General features: G+C 37.8%; 1 protein-coding gene across 6 annotated transcripts in view; it reads left to right on the top strand.

The window, feature by feature from the left end:
• Nucleotides 1-16,387, top strand: part of LOC145994704 (dicarboxylate carrier UCP2-like) — a 72,357-nt gene that overhangs the window by 39,442 nt on the left and 16,528 nt on the right. For 5 of the 6 annotated variants that reach the window (XM_083130881.1, XM_083130878.1, XM_083130879.1 and 2 more), the window contains exons 2-4: nt 10,331-10,525; nt 11,206-11,439; nt 12,738-12,865. In XM_083130881.1, coding sequence (XP_082987007.1) covers nt 11,323-11,439; nt 12,738-12,865 — 245 coding nt within the window. In that variant the 5' untranslated portion in view covers nt 10,331-10,525; nt 11,206-11,322. Of the gene's footprint in view, nt 1-1,839; nt 1,950-10,330; nt 10,526-11,205; nt 11,440-12,737; nt 12,866-16,387 lie in introns of those variants that run through there. The other variant, XM_083130882.1, reaches the window with a different exon arrangement.

Raw genomic sequence — 16,387 nt, forward strand, 5'->3', positions numbered from 1 at the left:
TTGAAACGCATGGGAATTTCTGTACAAATTACCTACACACATCTCGACACGAGTTTGTTTTCACGTAGGTACGTGTCATACATAAAAAATCTTTGTTCTAACGTGAATCTTGCGGCTGGCATTCCAATCGTCTCACTGACACGTCACACATACACACTACAATAACACAAACAAGTAACTGCAAGTAACCAAGAATAACACTCTTGCGCACAGTACGAAATTAACACGCTCTTGGTTTACATTGCTCGCCACTATATTTACAACTCTGTCTTCATCTGTCGCGAAGGAACAAAAAACTCGAGCTCGGATATTTCGGATTGCGAGGAAGCTCACGAAAACCATTCACTTTTATCGGTTTCGTCTGCAGTGTAATCCTGATACAGTGTTGCACATTCGAAACCTCCAAACGATTCCCATCGCCACAAAACTCTTTCAAGGATATAAACTTAAGCAGGACGTTACTGATCAAAACCATGATTAAAATGCTTTTTTATCTGTGGCTCTTAACATCGTTTCTATAGCGTATTTATTTGTGTATATAAGAGCAGAACTTGGATGAATTACAGAAGAACTTTTGCGTGTTATAACACAGGTTAGTGATCGTTTTGCAATATTTATATAAATGTCTGCATATGTCTATAAAAATAAGCGGGCATTACAGGCCGCAAATGTCGGCTTCTCCGTCAGCGCCGCCCGCCACGCTTCTCCTGATCTCTCGGCTGCAGATCGAAATGGACGCACTATATGTGTGTCTGTGCTGTCCCTCTGGTAATTCACAATGCATTACAGAAAAAAAAGAAATTGCGAGCGAAGCGAGCAAGAACATTTTTCGATCTAAATTTATATAAATTGAAAACAGTATTGATTTAATAGCGCCAAAAAAAAAAAAAAAATCATGGGATGCCATGGCATTCAGGTTTACAATTTTTCTCATTCAGATCGTTCGGCATAGAGGGAGAACTCTCGCAGCCCCCTTAGCTTCTACTACTCTGAAGTTGACAAGACTAAAAAAAAAACAGGTATTGCGACAGAAGCGAGCAAGAAAATTTTACGAAATGAATTTTTATTTGTATAAAATTTGAAGTCGAGGGGGCAATTGCCCCTCTGTGCCCCCTGCAGGTGTTCCTGGCCGTCTAGAAGAAATAATCAGGTATTTTTTTTAGGGGGCAAAGGAAGCATATGTTTCCCCATGATGGTGATGTCCCCTCAAAAAACACTATTCGGTCTGAAATTATTATGTTCCTTCAACGAATTTATAATAATTAACATAATTTACTTTGATTGAAATGTAATTATGTGTGAAATATAAAATGTTTAGGTGGATATTTATTATCCAGGGGTTGCGTAACCCCCTTGTTCCCGGACGTCCATGGCAGCAAGGTATTTTTTCCGGGAGGGGGACGAGGCACTTTTTCCCCCATGATAGTGCTGTCCCATCAGAAAACATTGCTTCAATTTGAAATTTTCATATTCCTGCAACACCCTTGCAATGATTAACATATATTATTGTGACTGATGTGTGAAATATATAATTTTTGGTAGATTTTCATTTTCCAGAGGGAGCCGTGGCCCTCCTTGCCCCCCTTCCGGACGTCCATGCCCCTCTCCCGTTGATTGAGATCCTGGCCGTACGTCATATTCATTGTGCTTAGCCACTGGGTGACGTTCCTCATTATTATCAATAAGAAAGTAAACTTATTGTGTAGCAGAAGATGTGACGTCATTCTTTTGTTCTATGCACCCGTAATTCTTCGCATAGGTATTCGAACAGTTCCCACTTGTAAACAAGGCCCCAACAACTGGCATAATATAGCCCATTGTTTGAGATTTTTACAACGTAGGAGGGAAACGAAAACGCTGAAATTGTGAGTACACGCATAAATACATTGTGTCGAGGAGTACGGGACAGTTTCTTCATCTGCAGTGAAGTTTTCAAGACATGTAACATGGTGAGCCTGAGCTTAAATGGTTTGTACCAGTAGCGTAGTGCCAATACAAACCTTAACCTTAAGATGTAATTAGTCTAATTAGTTACAAGAATGTGATGTATTAAAAGGATGAGATTAGATCCATACCTCATAGTAGGTTCAGCTCCAGAAAAAGTGGCAAATTCATGGACCAGGGGTGTCGTTCAAGCTGGAATCAGAGAGGGCTTTTCAGTTATTGTACTTGTTGGGACATAAACTAAGTTAAATATGATTGTAATAACAATAATTTTATTATGGGTGTGTGTAATTTTACTGTATTTAAAAATGCATTTCAATTTAGTAGTTGGCAACTCTTTCGGGGAAAAAGGGGCCCAAACCCCTGGACCTCTCCCCTTAAATACGTCCTTGGTTTCTGTGAATCTCCTTCAAAATTTCTGGGTGCAGCTTTGCTGAATTCTGTTACTTCATTCACAAACGCCTCCATTTAAAAGAAAATGCACACAAACAAATCAGGAACTTGAAGTTAGAAATTATCTGAAATTGCACTTGAAGGCCAAACAAGCCTCATTATACTGAACGCATATCCAACTGGCGGCTGGGAAACAGCGAATCAGCGATCAGTTGAATTTTCTTCGACTGCATCTGGCATTTTCGAGTCGCAAGGTACCGAACATTATTCCCGGGACGAAACAAATGAGCGTTGGGTCCACCACATGTTGCCAAACGTACTGTAAAGCGAGATAGTCTTCTCGGGCAACGATATTGACAGCACCAGAAATCAGCGGGGTGTTAATGGTACAACTGCATCCGTGGTCCTACATGAGGGAGTTTCACATGCAAACACACTACAAACACGCAAATAGACAACTAGCAAAAACAGAAGTACACTTGGCAAAGTTGCTTCGGGAGAGCGATGTGACCCCTTCAGCGTTTACTTCGCAACTGATTTTGTTGTTACCCATCGAGCCCCCCCGAAGACGTTTGGGGGTCAGAAGGGGCCAGAAATAGCCGTCAAGGTCAGCCACCAGTTGGAGTTGTGTTCAGTATAGTGTTGTGTTCACAGTGCCGGATCTACAAATCTTGCCCCCCCCCCCGCAAAATATTACCAAAAATCCCCTCTACCCAGAAGCGTACGCAAAATTTCATCAAGGGGGGTTATTTCTAAAACTTTCTCCAAATTCACATTACCATTGTTTTATTATAATACTCATAATTAATAATGCTTATAATTAATTAGTTGAATTATTACTACTAATATTACTAATACCACTATTATATTACTAATACCACTATTAAGTAGTAGAGATCTGCATAAATATAGTATTTATGAAAACAATAGAACGAAATTACTTTCTAGTCATTCGATTTTTAATAAATTCTAGGGAGCATTTTCTTTTGTTTGTTTCTTTGTTGTGAAATAGTCAACGAGGCGAGACATTTTAAGTGTGAAGAAAATACATAAAGACAAGAAAATATATTAAAATAAATTGAAATAATCAAAGTATGGAACTCATCCAAGGAGCTGCGGTGGTCTGGTCTGTAGGGCATCTGACAATCAAGCGGGAGATCCGGGTTCGATTCCCGGAATTGGTTGGAATATTTCCGGTTTCGTCCCCGCATAAACGTTCCCGATAATTCACTCCTGGATTGTCTCGCTGTTCTTACCAACATAGCATTTTTAAATAGTTAAGCTTGTCGTGCCCTGCCGCGGTAAACAATGGGAAGGCGGATTGGTGACTATTCTTTCTTGTCCACCTAGCCTTTGTCTACAACTTACCAAGAACTTTATTTATTTAATGCTCATTGTTCACACACAAAAAATACATGTTCATTGAACACTGTTGCAGCTGATATACAAGAAAACTTTTTTCTCTTTTAAATCATAGTTGCCCTCATATTTTATTTTCAAGAATTCATGTTTATTTTCAAGGCATTCACTCTGAAAGACGCGTGTGTTTGGAACAGGGACGGCGCCAGGGGTGGGCACGGGTGGGCAAGCGCCCACCCAAAAATTCGTGTGCCCACCCGATTGCCCACCCAATCAAATTCAATAAGTACATATACTTGGAGATATATGAATAATTCGATAAATAAGTGTATTCTGGTGTTCATAACATGTATATTTTACCTGTGAATGTTATCTATGCTAGAAATATTCACATATTATCAACCCATAAAAAGCCAATTTTGTCATTAGAAAGTGAAAGTAATTACTAGAGCTATTGAAACAAAAACTGTGATCAAATGAATACTTCCATGATTAAAAACAGTTAGTAGGCTTAGGAGGCTCAAAATTATGCAGGGTATGATCAAGATTAGATCAGAATTTACGGTGAACTTGAGGACTGCAGTTCCAGGCCTCCACATACGGATATAAATCCCGGCCTGGGTATGGTTAAAATAATCTCTAAATAAACAAATAAAATCATCATCTTAGCGTTACTTCCTCCGGCAACACAATACATTATTTTGACTTTTTAATTATTATTATTATGAGAATAATTTAATCAAGAAGACTTAGATGGGCAGGCCATGCGACACGAATGGCAGAGGGAAAAAATAGTTTACAGGATTCTTGTTGGGAAACCTGATGGTAAGAGACCAGTAGGAAGGCCAAGACGAGGATGGAGGGATAACGTTGAGATGGACCTAAAAGAAATCGGCAAGGATCAAAAAGATTGGATTGATCTTGCTCCGAATAGGGACAGATGGAAGGCTTCTGTTGCTGAAGTCATAAACCTAGAGAGTATAATATAGTTTTAATTAGCTCTGCATTAAAATTCCAGAAGTGTCCCTTTTTTTATTTCATTACAATTTTTATATACTTGTTATCTTCAAATATCAATATAGTATGCGAAATATCAACTTTATATTCATTTTACTAATAAGAAGGAATCACAATAATCACTACAATACTGCAGTGAATACATTTCAATAAACCAGTTATGTATAGAAAAAGCTACAGAATTATTCAATTGCTAATGAGTGGCTTATCCTATTTAGAAATCCTCGTTCCATACATAAATTTTGCCACATGAATCAGCCGAAAATATCAACAGATGCAGCTGAAGTAAAGAAAAAAGTTATGTCACGATGTATCCAGAAGACGATTTTATTAGTTTGTTTTTAAATCCACTTTTATGCTCAGATAGGCTAATCGGGACTAAACCTACAGTTTAACGTGTAGTCCGAACCAGTGTGCATTGTGCTTCCACCAAAGGAGGGGGAAGTCGAACACAGGACGTCTTCATTATAATGCGACAGCGTTATGCCTTTTGGGGAAAAATATACAGAAAGAACTCGCACCAAACGTGGCATTTTATCTACACAGAAGATGCGTCCATTTTAGGAGGGTGATTGCCTGAGACAAATATTTGAGACTTTCGGAAAACAACATCATTGTTCACGGAATTAGCTGGCTTGACTTGATCTACTAATGAAACGCTGTGCAATTGAAACTACCATCTCAACTTTCTAAGAGGTATGAACTAATGCAACTCCATTTTTGGAACAGTAAGTTGTGGTTGATTTGCTATATTTAACCTTTAAACAGCCGAGCCGGTTTTCGGAAGTAACCCCTCTCTCGCCGCGGCCTTCGCGCGCGATTTTTAAATTTTTACACTTATTTTAGAAAAACTTTATATCTCGGAGACTATTTGAGCAATCTACTTCGGATAACTTTTGTTTGAAAACAAAAACATCGGAGCACGCGACCATGTACAATTCAGAAAGCCCAAGTGAGAAAAACGAGGTTGGGAGGGGCCAAGTCCCCAAATTTCAATGAAAAAAATCGCGTTCGCCGTTATTAACTTAGCTAATAATCTCTTCAATTCTGAAAAAAAATTTCGATCTTGTTTGTGAGTGATATTCTGTCAAAATAGCCTTTGATTAGCCTAGGGATAATTCATGGACAATGAACAAAGAATTTGATTTCCGCGTGTGTTTTAAATCATTCCTAATAAGACGTTCATTTTAATCCAAACATTAGGATTAGGAGAAACTAAGTATGCTGACCAAGGCAGTAATTTATTTTATTAAAAACATAAACTAAACGTAACCTTTCAACCTTCTAGCAAGGTCTTCATCACACTCTGTATCAAGTACAAAAGTAACAAGATACACAAAAAGGGCATTATATATACACAAACATTACTTGCTCCAGACTATTATGGGGGACTTAAAGTTAAACAAAGAATGGAAGAAGGTGTTAGAAAGAGTGGAAAGGACAAGAGAGAAAGAGGAAGGGAGAAAAATGAAGGAAAAAGAGCGTGAGATAAAAAGGCCAACCACATTCTATATAAAGTTTTTATGTTTAGCCTTTTAGGTGAACGTACAGTTGGCACCTGCTAGAAAGTTCCAAACAACTTTCTAATAGTCTGGAGGGAGTAATGTTTGTGTATATATAATGCCCTTTTTGTGTATCTCGTTACTTTTGTACTTGATACAGAGTGTGATGAAGACCTTGCTAGAAGGTTGAAACGTTACGTTTAGTTTATGTTTTTAATAAAATAAATTACTGCCTTGGTCAGCATACTTAGTTTTTCATAATCATGGAAACAAAGCTTAATGGTGTTAGGATTAGGAGAACCGGGAAGTGGGGGATGCAGTTCCCTCGCCAAATGTTGCCACTTTTTGCCCCTGCACTATGGCCTTTTATGCTAAGCCTTTTCTACCAAGAAAAAATATATTGTCCTTGCCCCTCAAATGTTGGCATCCAATCGCTGCTACTACAAACATTCCGATAGATTTGTGAGTTGTGCAAACCTTGTAAGCTAAGAAAAGTGATTCCCAAAGGAGTAAGAAAACTCTTTTAGTCAAAAACTCATACGATGAAAATACTATGCTCAGGAACATGCATTTAAATTACGAGTAACTTCACGATTATCTACCATCGCACTTTCTATCATTGTCGCCGAATACATAACATCAAGTATGTGCCTTGTACTTGCAACAAAGCGTAAACCTAATTCACATTTATTTCACTGTATTAACATGCATGAAAGAATATGATTTAGAATGTATGGCTGGGGTATGGCTGCGCATGTGTAAACACTTCCTTGAAATAATTGTGTCCATCAGAGACAAAACGAAAGGAAATGGAACAAGATGTGAGAAGAGATTAGAAAAGAATAAAGAGGAAAACAAGGAAAGGGAAAAAGAAGTAAGAGGAAAATCAGGAGTGTAAGAGAGAGGGGGATACATACGTCTTACGTAATGTACACATACATGGTCTTACATTTATACTGCCCACCCTAATCTATCAATAAGGAGCTTCTGCCCACCCGGTCGAAAATTTCTGGCGTCGTCCCTGGTTTGGAATGCTGTGATTTTCTCCGTGCTGCATGGGAATAATAATTCAAATTATTATCATTATTATTATTATTGACTGTGATAAATTGCCCATTTTTAATTTTTTGCACAGCATTTTTCATATTATTTCAAATGCTCAATTGGGGTTAAACCCCGTAATCCCCCCTTGCATACGCCACTGCCTACCTACCTTTACACAACCACATGCACACATATGTATATCTTTGAGAGTTTAAATATATACTTTCTTCTTTTCTTTTATAAAATATTTTATGTGTGTGTATAATTCTTGATCTCATGTTGACAAAAATTCACAAAAGGTCCTAGAGGGTGATTCAACAGTCTCTTAACAGCCCCCATAAAAAGTAAGGGACTTAGGCTGGGTACAACCACATTGGTATGTTCCAGGCAGATGTCCGCCATATTGAATTCAACTCAAATTTTTTAAATGGGGAGGTGGTGATGTGATATGACACTGTTTTCTCACACCTGGAAAATGATACATTTGTTACAACCATGCAGTCGTAACTTTTTCCTGATTCAAGATAGGTTGAAGAAACCTTCACCACTGCATTTCTCGTGAAATTCCAGCTTGCTTTGATTGTAGTCTGACTGTCAAGTGGGAAACCCGGGGTGGGTGCAGGCCCGTAGCTAGAATTGATCTCCAGGGGGCCTCATGGGTTATCAGGGGGGGCTTTGTAAACCAAGTCCAGTTTTCAAAAGTTTAACAGTATTAAATTAAGGTAATTGGGGGGGGGCATTATGTTATAAAATTTAGAAATATCATGCAATTACTACAGTTTTTCTATATCTTCTGAAACATCTATTGAAGTGTTAATTGACTACTACTGACACCATCCCTTAATACACACTCTATACTATTTTTGATGATACAGGTATTTATATCATACAAGTAAAATGTACAATATTCACTTCAATCATAGTGCCTACCGTACCCGACCGAAGCGACAAAACTCCTCTTCATTCCCAAAACTATGGATCTGTTGGCATTTGACGCAGCTGTGGAAGGAATGTGGATGATGACATTAAAGTCCCAGATATTTGTCAAACGAGAGGCTGCAACAGGGGCAGGGAAGTTACAGATTAAAAAGTTCCCCTATGAAAGAACTTTCTAAAGTCTAGAGAATCTTCTAAACACTTACCGGTACTTAGACTTCTGCTCACAAACAAGATGAACAAATCTAATAGTCGCTGTTCATTTTCTATGAATTTATCCCTCGCGAACTTGTGAACAAAATAATATATGCTGTCTACATTTTCACTCTTCACCTCAAAGAAATTAGAATATAATATCGTTTTTCCTAATGTCAAGGGGACCAGCGGCAGTAACAAGGAGGGGGGGGGGCTGGCAGCCCTGCCAGGCGGGCTGAGCCCCACCCCCCTCCCCCTGCCTGGCTACGGGCCTGGGTGGGTGATCTAAGGTCGAAATTCTTCCGGCTTTGTCCCAGCAAAAAGCAGCTCTAGGGCCCACCCAGCCTCAAATCAAATGGTACCGGGGGCGGTAAAGGTGGCCGCAGCATGGTGCTGATCAATTCACCTCCAAGATGGGCGACATCGAATATATGAGGGGCCCCACATACCTTAAATGTGCCTTCATGGCACGGTGCTAAGGAACTTTACCTGTTCGTGTATATATTGTATTCGTATCTGTACCGCTGAGTACCTATGTTTATTTTTTACATACACACATAAGAACCCTGTACTATGCCAATGACTGAGGGCCCCCTAAAGGCTTACTTGTCTTCGCCCCCGGTTTTGCGGCTTGTAGATCCGGCACTGTGTGTTCACTAGGTTTATTTAAATATGTCAAATGGAACTGCAGCTGGTTACACCACCCAATAATTGTCATAACTGATTCCACAATTACATGAATTGGAATGCTAATAAAAAATTACTAACTACTAACTAACTCTCTAGCCTTCTTAAACCCGAAGGTTCATGGCTGCAGCAACACAGGCCTTCCATCTTTCCCTATCTTCAGCAAGATCTATATACTCTTTTCCATCCCTACCGATTTCCCTTAGGTCCATCCATCTCAACGTTGTCCCTCCATCTTCGTCTTGGCCTTCCTACAGGTCTCTTACCATCAGGTTTCCCAATGAGAATCCTGTAAACTCCTCTTTCCTCTCCCATTCGTGCCACATGGCCTGCCCACCTAAGTCTTCTTGATTTAATTATTCTAATAATATCTGGACATGAATACAAATTATGTAGTTCTAAATTATGTAAACTTCTCCACTCACCTGTCTCCTCATCCCTTTTAGGTCCAAATATTTTCCTAAGGATCTTATTTTCAAATACACTCAATTTATATTCCTCTTTCAATGTAAGGGACCAAGTTTCACATCCATATAAATGTAATAAAAAATTACATTGCTAATTTGTTAGCTGTGTAATCTAATCGAATGCCATGTTTCTAATTGAAATATGAATATAGGGTGCAGCCAATTTGGCACCGAGCCTTGATGTCATTTCCTCTTAGTAATGATACGCACTGATATTGATTGCTTTGCTACCAATGTTATGAAGCATAGAATACAGTGGTGGATTAAAGACCTTCTCTCTGAGAGGGTAGATGCCTTTATGGCTCACTCTCCCCCCTCCTTCCCAGAGCTACAATAAAGGAGGCATCCTCCTACTTTTAGGCACAAAATTACTATCGTTGACATTAAAAAAATACAATAAAATGGAATTAACATGAATTAAGAAATGTTATTTAATTTTTTTGGGTACCTAGAATCCTATTATGGCAAAAAATTGTTGAAAATGTTTTGATAATCAGTAATCATTACTTTGTCCCACATTTATATACACACAGAGGCAGGGCCACCAAAACATTAGTTGGGGACTCATCACAATCTATGAGCATCTCTTATCCTAAAATAATACTTTTGGATACTCTTCATTATTCAGTTACTTGCGTAATACACCAAATCAGTGAGACCACTCACCCCCTCCCCTTGGGCACAATTACAAATATCTATCAACATGTCCATAGTTTCCTGTAACTACTAGTGGTAAGTTGCGCAGTTATAAAGCATTGCATTATCCTTACCTCTTCTTATTTTCAGGTAACTAGAGTATGCCAATTCGGCTGAAAGCCCTTCTCTTCACGAGCAGCATAGCGATCCTTCGTCTGCAGGACGGACGCAAACATCAGGCCACTCGCTGCTGTAAATACGCATTCAACGACGACTTTAGAGAAGAGCATTGTAGTTTTTAGTTCATCAATTTTAATAGTAGGATTTCATCATTCATCAAAATAGGTAAGTAATAAGTTTATAATAGGGAGAGGCATTTATCCTGGATTTGATATTCAGATACTGAATTCAATATCTGAATGGCAATGATATCCAAATCTGGATTCTGATCTGCCCATCCCTAGTTCAAATGTGTTTTATGCTATTTTTATATATGTAGATGGTAGAAATAAGTTAAAGACTAAATATTCTGTTCATAAAAGTAATGTGGTAATTGTTGAAAAAAAAAAGATAAAACTAATATTGGCTATGCCATTGTTCATAATTTGCTTTAGAGATATACTTATGTGCTCTTATTTATAAAAACTACAACTATTGTTGATTTCTTAACTACTAAGGATTTTTACTTTGGGTGATAAATTAATAAGAAAACCACTGTTAACAATAATTTAAATGCTTACAAGAACTTAAATAGTTTTAAAGTTACAAAATAAAAGACAGAGGATTCTATGATCAAAACTCCAATATTGAATATGCATGCACTGAAAAGAGGATAAATAACTTACTATGAAAAACTGATCAAAGCAACATAATGTATTTTCCTTTGCTGTCTTCAGATTATTGAAAGCTGCAGCGGTATATTAATAACTTCTTGAATTAAAAATTTATTTTATATAAAAATTGCCAAGTGACTTTAAAACTAAAAAATGAAGTTTTATGTAACATTTCTTTTATTTGCTTTCTAGGACAGACTTTTTTGAAGTTTTTGAGAAAAACTTCAATATCCTCAACCTGTAGTTGAAGTGATCTGCAAGTGTTGCGTTGACTTTCCCGCGCTTTCTGCTTAATATAATTTTGGCATCATGAAGCCAACGAATGATAATTCTCCTCTCGCAGTGAAGTTGGTCACTGCTGGAACAGCAGCATGTGTGGCTGACTTTGTGACTTTCCCATTGGACACGGCCAAAGTACGGCTTCAGGTATGGATTTTTTCATTTACATTCTTTCTGTGGAATTTAACTGTGTATTCACAAAGTTTTTGATTTAAATGCTTTCGTTGAGGAGGTATCCTACAGTCAGTACGAGGGAGTAAAATATAAGGTCGCGTTTTATAATTTTATTTTTTTAACATAGGAAGGGTTCTTTTAGCCTGAGATGGTTTTACACCGTGTTTTTAACAATCACGAAGGCCTTGGAAGTTTTAAAGGGTTTTAGTATGGATTCCAATTTTTCCTATATTAATAACCAAACCTATATCCTTGTTCCTGGAATTTTGGGAGAAAAGAATTGACGTGGCTATGGTGTATTTTGGATAGCCTATGTAACTTTAAAAACCTGAAGAAGGAAACAGTTGTTCTCCAAACGTCGTTCATTGGAAAACCAGATACTGAAATGCTTTGTTGTGTATGACTATGTATGACTCCTATGATAATCAAGGTCTCAGTAATTTGGGTTTACTGCGATTCATCTTTAAATAATTCTTGTATGGCTGTGCACTTAAACACTTTTGTTTTAAGCTATCCTCCGAATATTGCAATATGCCAAGAAGTGGAAGTAGAGCCACACACATTTACAATTTCGGCCCTTTGTGGATATTATATCATCAGCATCACACTCTGACCCTTTTACATACCAAGGCTGGGTGAACCCCAGAGCTGCTTTATTCATGGACATTGATGGAAAAAATTCCCACGTGAAATCATCCAACCCAGTTCTCCCCATGGCAGTCAATCATTCAACCAATTGGACCAATGCAGATTTTTAAACATGTCCAACTGCCTATAATTTATTGTACAATTGGCCTTTAAAGTACATGACCAGTTTTTATGCTAATATGAATCAATAATGAATCCATGTCCATTTCTAATCTCACCTGTGCAATCCCCCCACAAATCTCTCTCCTCTCTAGTGAAAAAAAATAATTTACTGTTCAGTTTTCCTTCATTAAACACTCGCTAAACAAAACATTCTATTTATCCAGTATGAATGAGTTTACCTATATTAAAATGTTAGCTTTTCTCCTATTTTTTAAATAGTGTTAATTTCTTTCTACCAATGTGTTAACAAGACGAGACTAGATTCCATGGCGTAACAGCCCTCTGGGGGCCAGGCTCTGCTAAATGGCTTTTCATTGGGTGACGCATGGTCAGCGCATTGAGTAAAATACATTTTAAGAACTACCAAATTAAGAGTAAAATACATATTACATTCTTGTGGCTTGATTTTTTTTTATTTCTTTCAATAAACTCTTGTTACATAAAACTGATTCTTTTCACAGATACAAGGTGAAGGGCGCCCTGTGTTAACAATGACAAATGGCGAAGCTGTTCTAATGAGGTCTTCAGCAATGCAGTATCAAGGCCTCGTGGGAACAATTTCAACCATTGCACGAGAAGAAGGGGCCAGGTATGTGATCTTTCATATAATCAGACTTACAGTGGATTGTGTTTCCCATGGAAATTTGAGATCTTCATGCAAATAGAGAAACGTAATACATTTAGCTCACAACAGTGATATATAGAAGGATATATATATGTACTTACACTTGAAATATTAGAAAAGTTTAACAAATCAGTGGTTGCTCTGAAGAAAAATATAAACATTAATTGAGGAATTTTTTTTGTCATTTTTCAAACAGTTCAGGATTTCAGTCCTTAATTTACTAATAGGTCATTAAGTTTTCTGAAAAAAATACAATTAATTTTGTAATGAAACAAAATATTAGTAACATTAGTCTCCAGATTCCTCAAAAATACAAAGCAAAATTTTATTTTATATACTTAACTCACAACCTGGTGTGTGCAGTTTAATATGTCCTGGATTTAAAATTTTGTAGTCATATTATTAAATTTTTTGCCAAGTATAGGATACTACAGAGCGTTCCCTTACATTCGCTTCGAGTCTCGGCGGAAAGCGGCCCAGCGTCAGAGCTTGTCTTTCCCGGTGAACGGGGTCCGCGACAGTCTCACGCTAGTCTATTTTGCTCTCCCTCCCTTCGCTCTCTTTCCCTTTCTGTTGACATTGCAGACTAACGCCAGTATAATCCTCCCAGAAGTTGTGTTGTGTCGTGTCGTGTCCGTGTGTTGAAGATTGTGGCTTAATATGGCACCACAAAAGTTTACATTACAACAAAGGATTTATCTTCTCGAGTGTTACTTCAGAAAGAAGAATTGTGGAAAAGTGCGACTATGTTTTGCAACAAAATTTCCTGGTGTTCCTGTTCCACATAGGACCACTATATTAAACCTCTAAAAAAGTTTAGAGTAACAGGGTCAGTTCTGAATAAAAGTGGAAAGAAAAATGGGGAAATCTAAAAAATAAAGTATACAAAGACAATCCACATACCATCCGTGAGTTAAAAGAGTTTATTGTATGAGAAATAGGGAGAATTACAGTAGACTAACTTGCACGTGTAAATGCCAATTTCCTTCGGAGATGCCAGGAATGTGTTGCAACAGAGGGACATCATTTTGAACACCTTTTGTAGTCAAGGTTAGTACACAATATGAAAACTGTAATTTTAATAGCAGACTCTAGCGACTGTCATGGACCCCGTTCACCGGGAAAGACAAGTGCTGACGCCGAGTCGTTTGCTGCCGAGTCTCGTAGGGAATGCTCTGTATAATTTTATACATTTCATGCTCAGGCCTGAACAGTTCTAATAATTCCTTTAAAATATTTCATATTTGCTAAAAGATATAAAATACACATAGAAATACTATGAAATTGTTAATGTTAAAAAAATGTCACTTTAGTAATCTTGATTAACATACTGTATTTTGCTTGTGATAAGTAAATTACAAAACAAGAAAATTTCAAATGCAACACTGATTTCCATTTTAGTTTTCTGAAACAATCTGCATTATTTTAGATGTAACATCATCAATTTATAGCAATTTTCTTATTGAGTGTATATATAGATTACATACATACTTTGCACAAATTTCAAGAGATATCCATTACAACAAAAGATTTTGAAAATCTATCTAGAAGTTGATTTTATAATGTTTAGGTTATTTGAAACATGCCCTCTATTCTATGGTTTTTGCATTTTTAGTGTGAAGAATACATATAAATCTTTTTTTTTTTCCATTTCTTCCTGTACATGAAGTAATTAGAAGATACGTTTGATTAAGAAATTCTACACACAAGGGTTATAGCCCCCCTGGCACTGCCATCAGCCTCCTTGACATTAGAGAAAACTATTTTGTATAATTTGTTTAAATTGAAGAGCAGCGGCGGTGCCAGGATTTTTCATCTAGGGGTGCTGAGGGGGTGCGATTCTGAAAGTAAGGAAAACATGAAACACACAAAACTGGGGGAGCAAGGTGCCAAAACTTTGGGAGGGGGGCAAGGACAGTTTACTTTCTCTTGGTAGATAAGGTTTAGCATAGTGCAGGGTCAAAAATAGCAAAAAGCGGGGGGGGGGGGGGGCAATTGCATCCCTAATCGCCACCACTGATGATTTAACATAAATTACTGACTGAAATTAAAGTATATAACTTTAGATTAACATTCATTTTCCAGGGATTCTGCCCCCCCTTGCCCTCCCCCTAGATGTCCATGATATGTATTAAGTCTTATACCTTATACTCCAAGAAAGTGGTCATACAGTGTACAAGTTGCAGTCTTATTGAACTATGTAGTGAAGTACAAAATAAAATCATCCTGCCCTTAAAAACACAATTTTTGAACCTTTAGGTACAAAATACATAGTACATTATATCTTCCGTCTGCCACAAAACAAAACGCAAAGACTACAGCAACTTTGTCATCTTTAACATCCCTTCTGCCACACTATCCCCAACAACGAATTGTAAGATTTCTTCTTGAACATTGGGCCTCTTCCTAAGTTTTTAAAAATGCTTGAAATGGCACGTTTACTAGACACGTTACGTGGAACAAATACATAGAACGTATTAAGAAGAAAACTACCCTTCATGTTACAACTCGTATTAAATAATTTCCCGAGCACGACCTGGTGATACCTTAAAAGCAGCTGAAATTTTTGCTCCAGTGTAAGGAAGAACAAGCAAGCAGAAAATAAACCGTTTATCAACAATGCAAAAAAGAAAAAAACATAACTCAGATTAAGCTATAGGCAATTATCAAAAACCATGAACAGACCACTTGAAGAAACAAAAGAAGAAAAAGTTCATAAAAACAATGCTGACGAAAGAAAAGAAACTGCCGCTGATCTTTACAGAGGCTGCCGCCAGTACAGTAAAGTATCGGCACCTCTTTCAGTGTTTGCCTGTTGCATACAATAATATCGGTCTTACTTCAGTACTTATCATTCGGCACTCAATATGACGACATGACATAATATTACATATTAATGTTAGTGTTTTCAGTTGAAAGTAGGGAGTGCTGAAGGGGGTGCAGAAGAAAATTAAGGGACACGCAAGCACCCCCTTACCCCCCTGGTGAAGAGTGAGACTATAGACAGCAGATATTATTTTGCTGACAACTTTCTGAAGGATAGATTCACAGAACATGAACAGCAACTATTATTCATTCATCTTATTTATGAGAGAGATTAAGTCTAAGTAGCGGCAATTAAGAAGATTCTCTGCCTCTAGAAAGTTCTTCCATTGGGGAGCTTCTTTATCTGTATAGTCCTCACGTTTACTTCGTTAACGTCGAAGACTAAAGAAACCCGCCGCCACAAACTTGGGTGGGGATAAATAGCGGGCGAGTTGTTTTCGTCCGATCACACTCAACCTTCAGCCAGTGGGTGCAGCTGTCATTCTGCTCATCTACTCCACGTGGAGTCTGTCACATGACTGCAGATACGCTGTTGCCGTACTTTGCAACTTCAGTGTGGAGACCGTGGGAAGGTTCTTGTGCACGGAGGGACAAGCTGGTGTAGATTAGATATGGAGAGTAGATGTATGTCAACACTTTGCATTGAATGTGATTGTTGGA

The sequence above is a fragment of the Lepisma saccharinum genome, chromosome 11, assembly GCF_977018435.1.
Source record: "Lepisma saccharinum chromosome 11, izLepSacc3.1, whole genome shotgun sequence".
NCBI lineage: Eukaryota > Metazoa > Arthropoda > Insecta > Zygentoma > Lepismatidae > Lepisma > Lepisma saccharinum.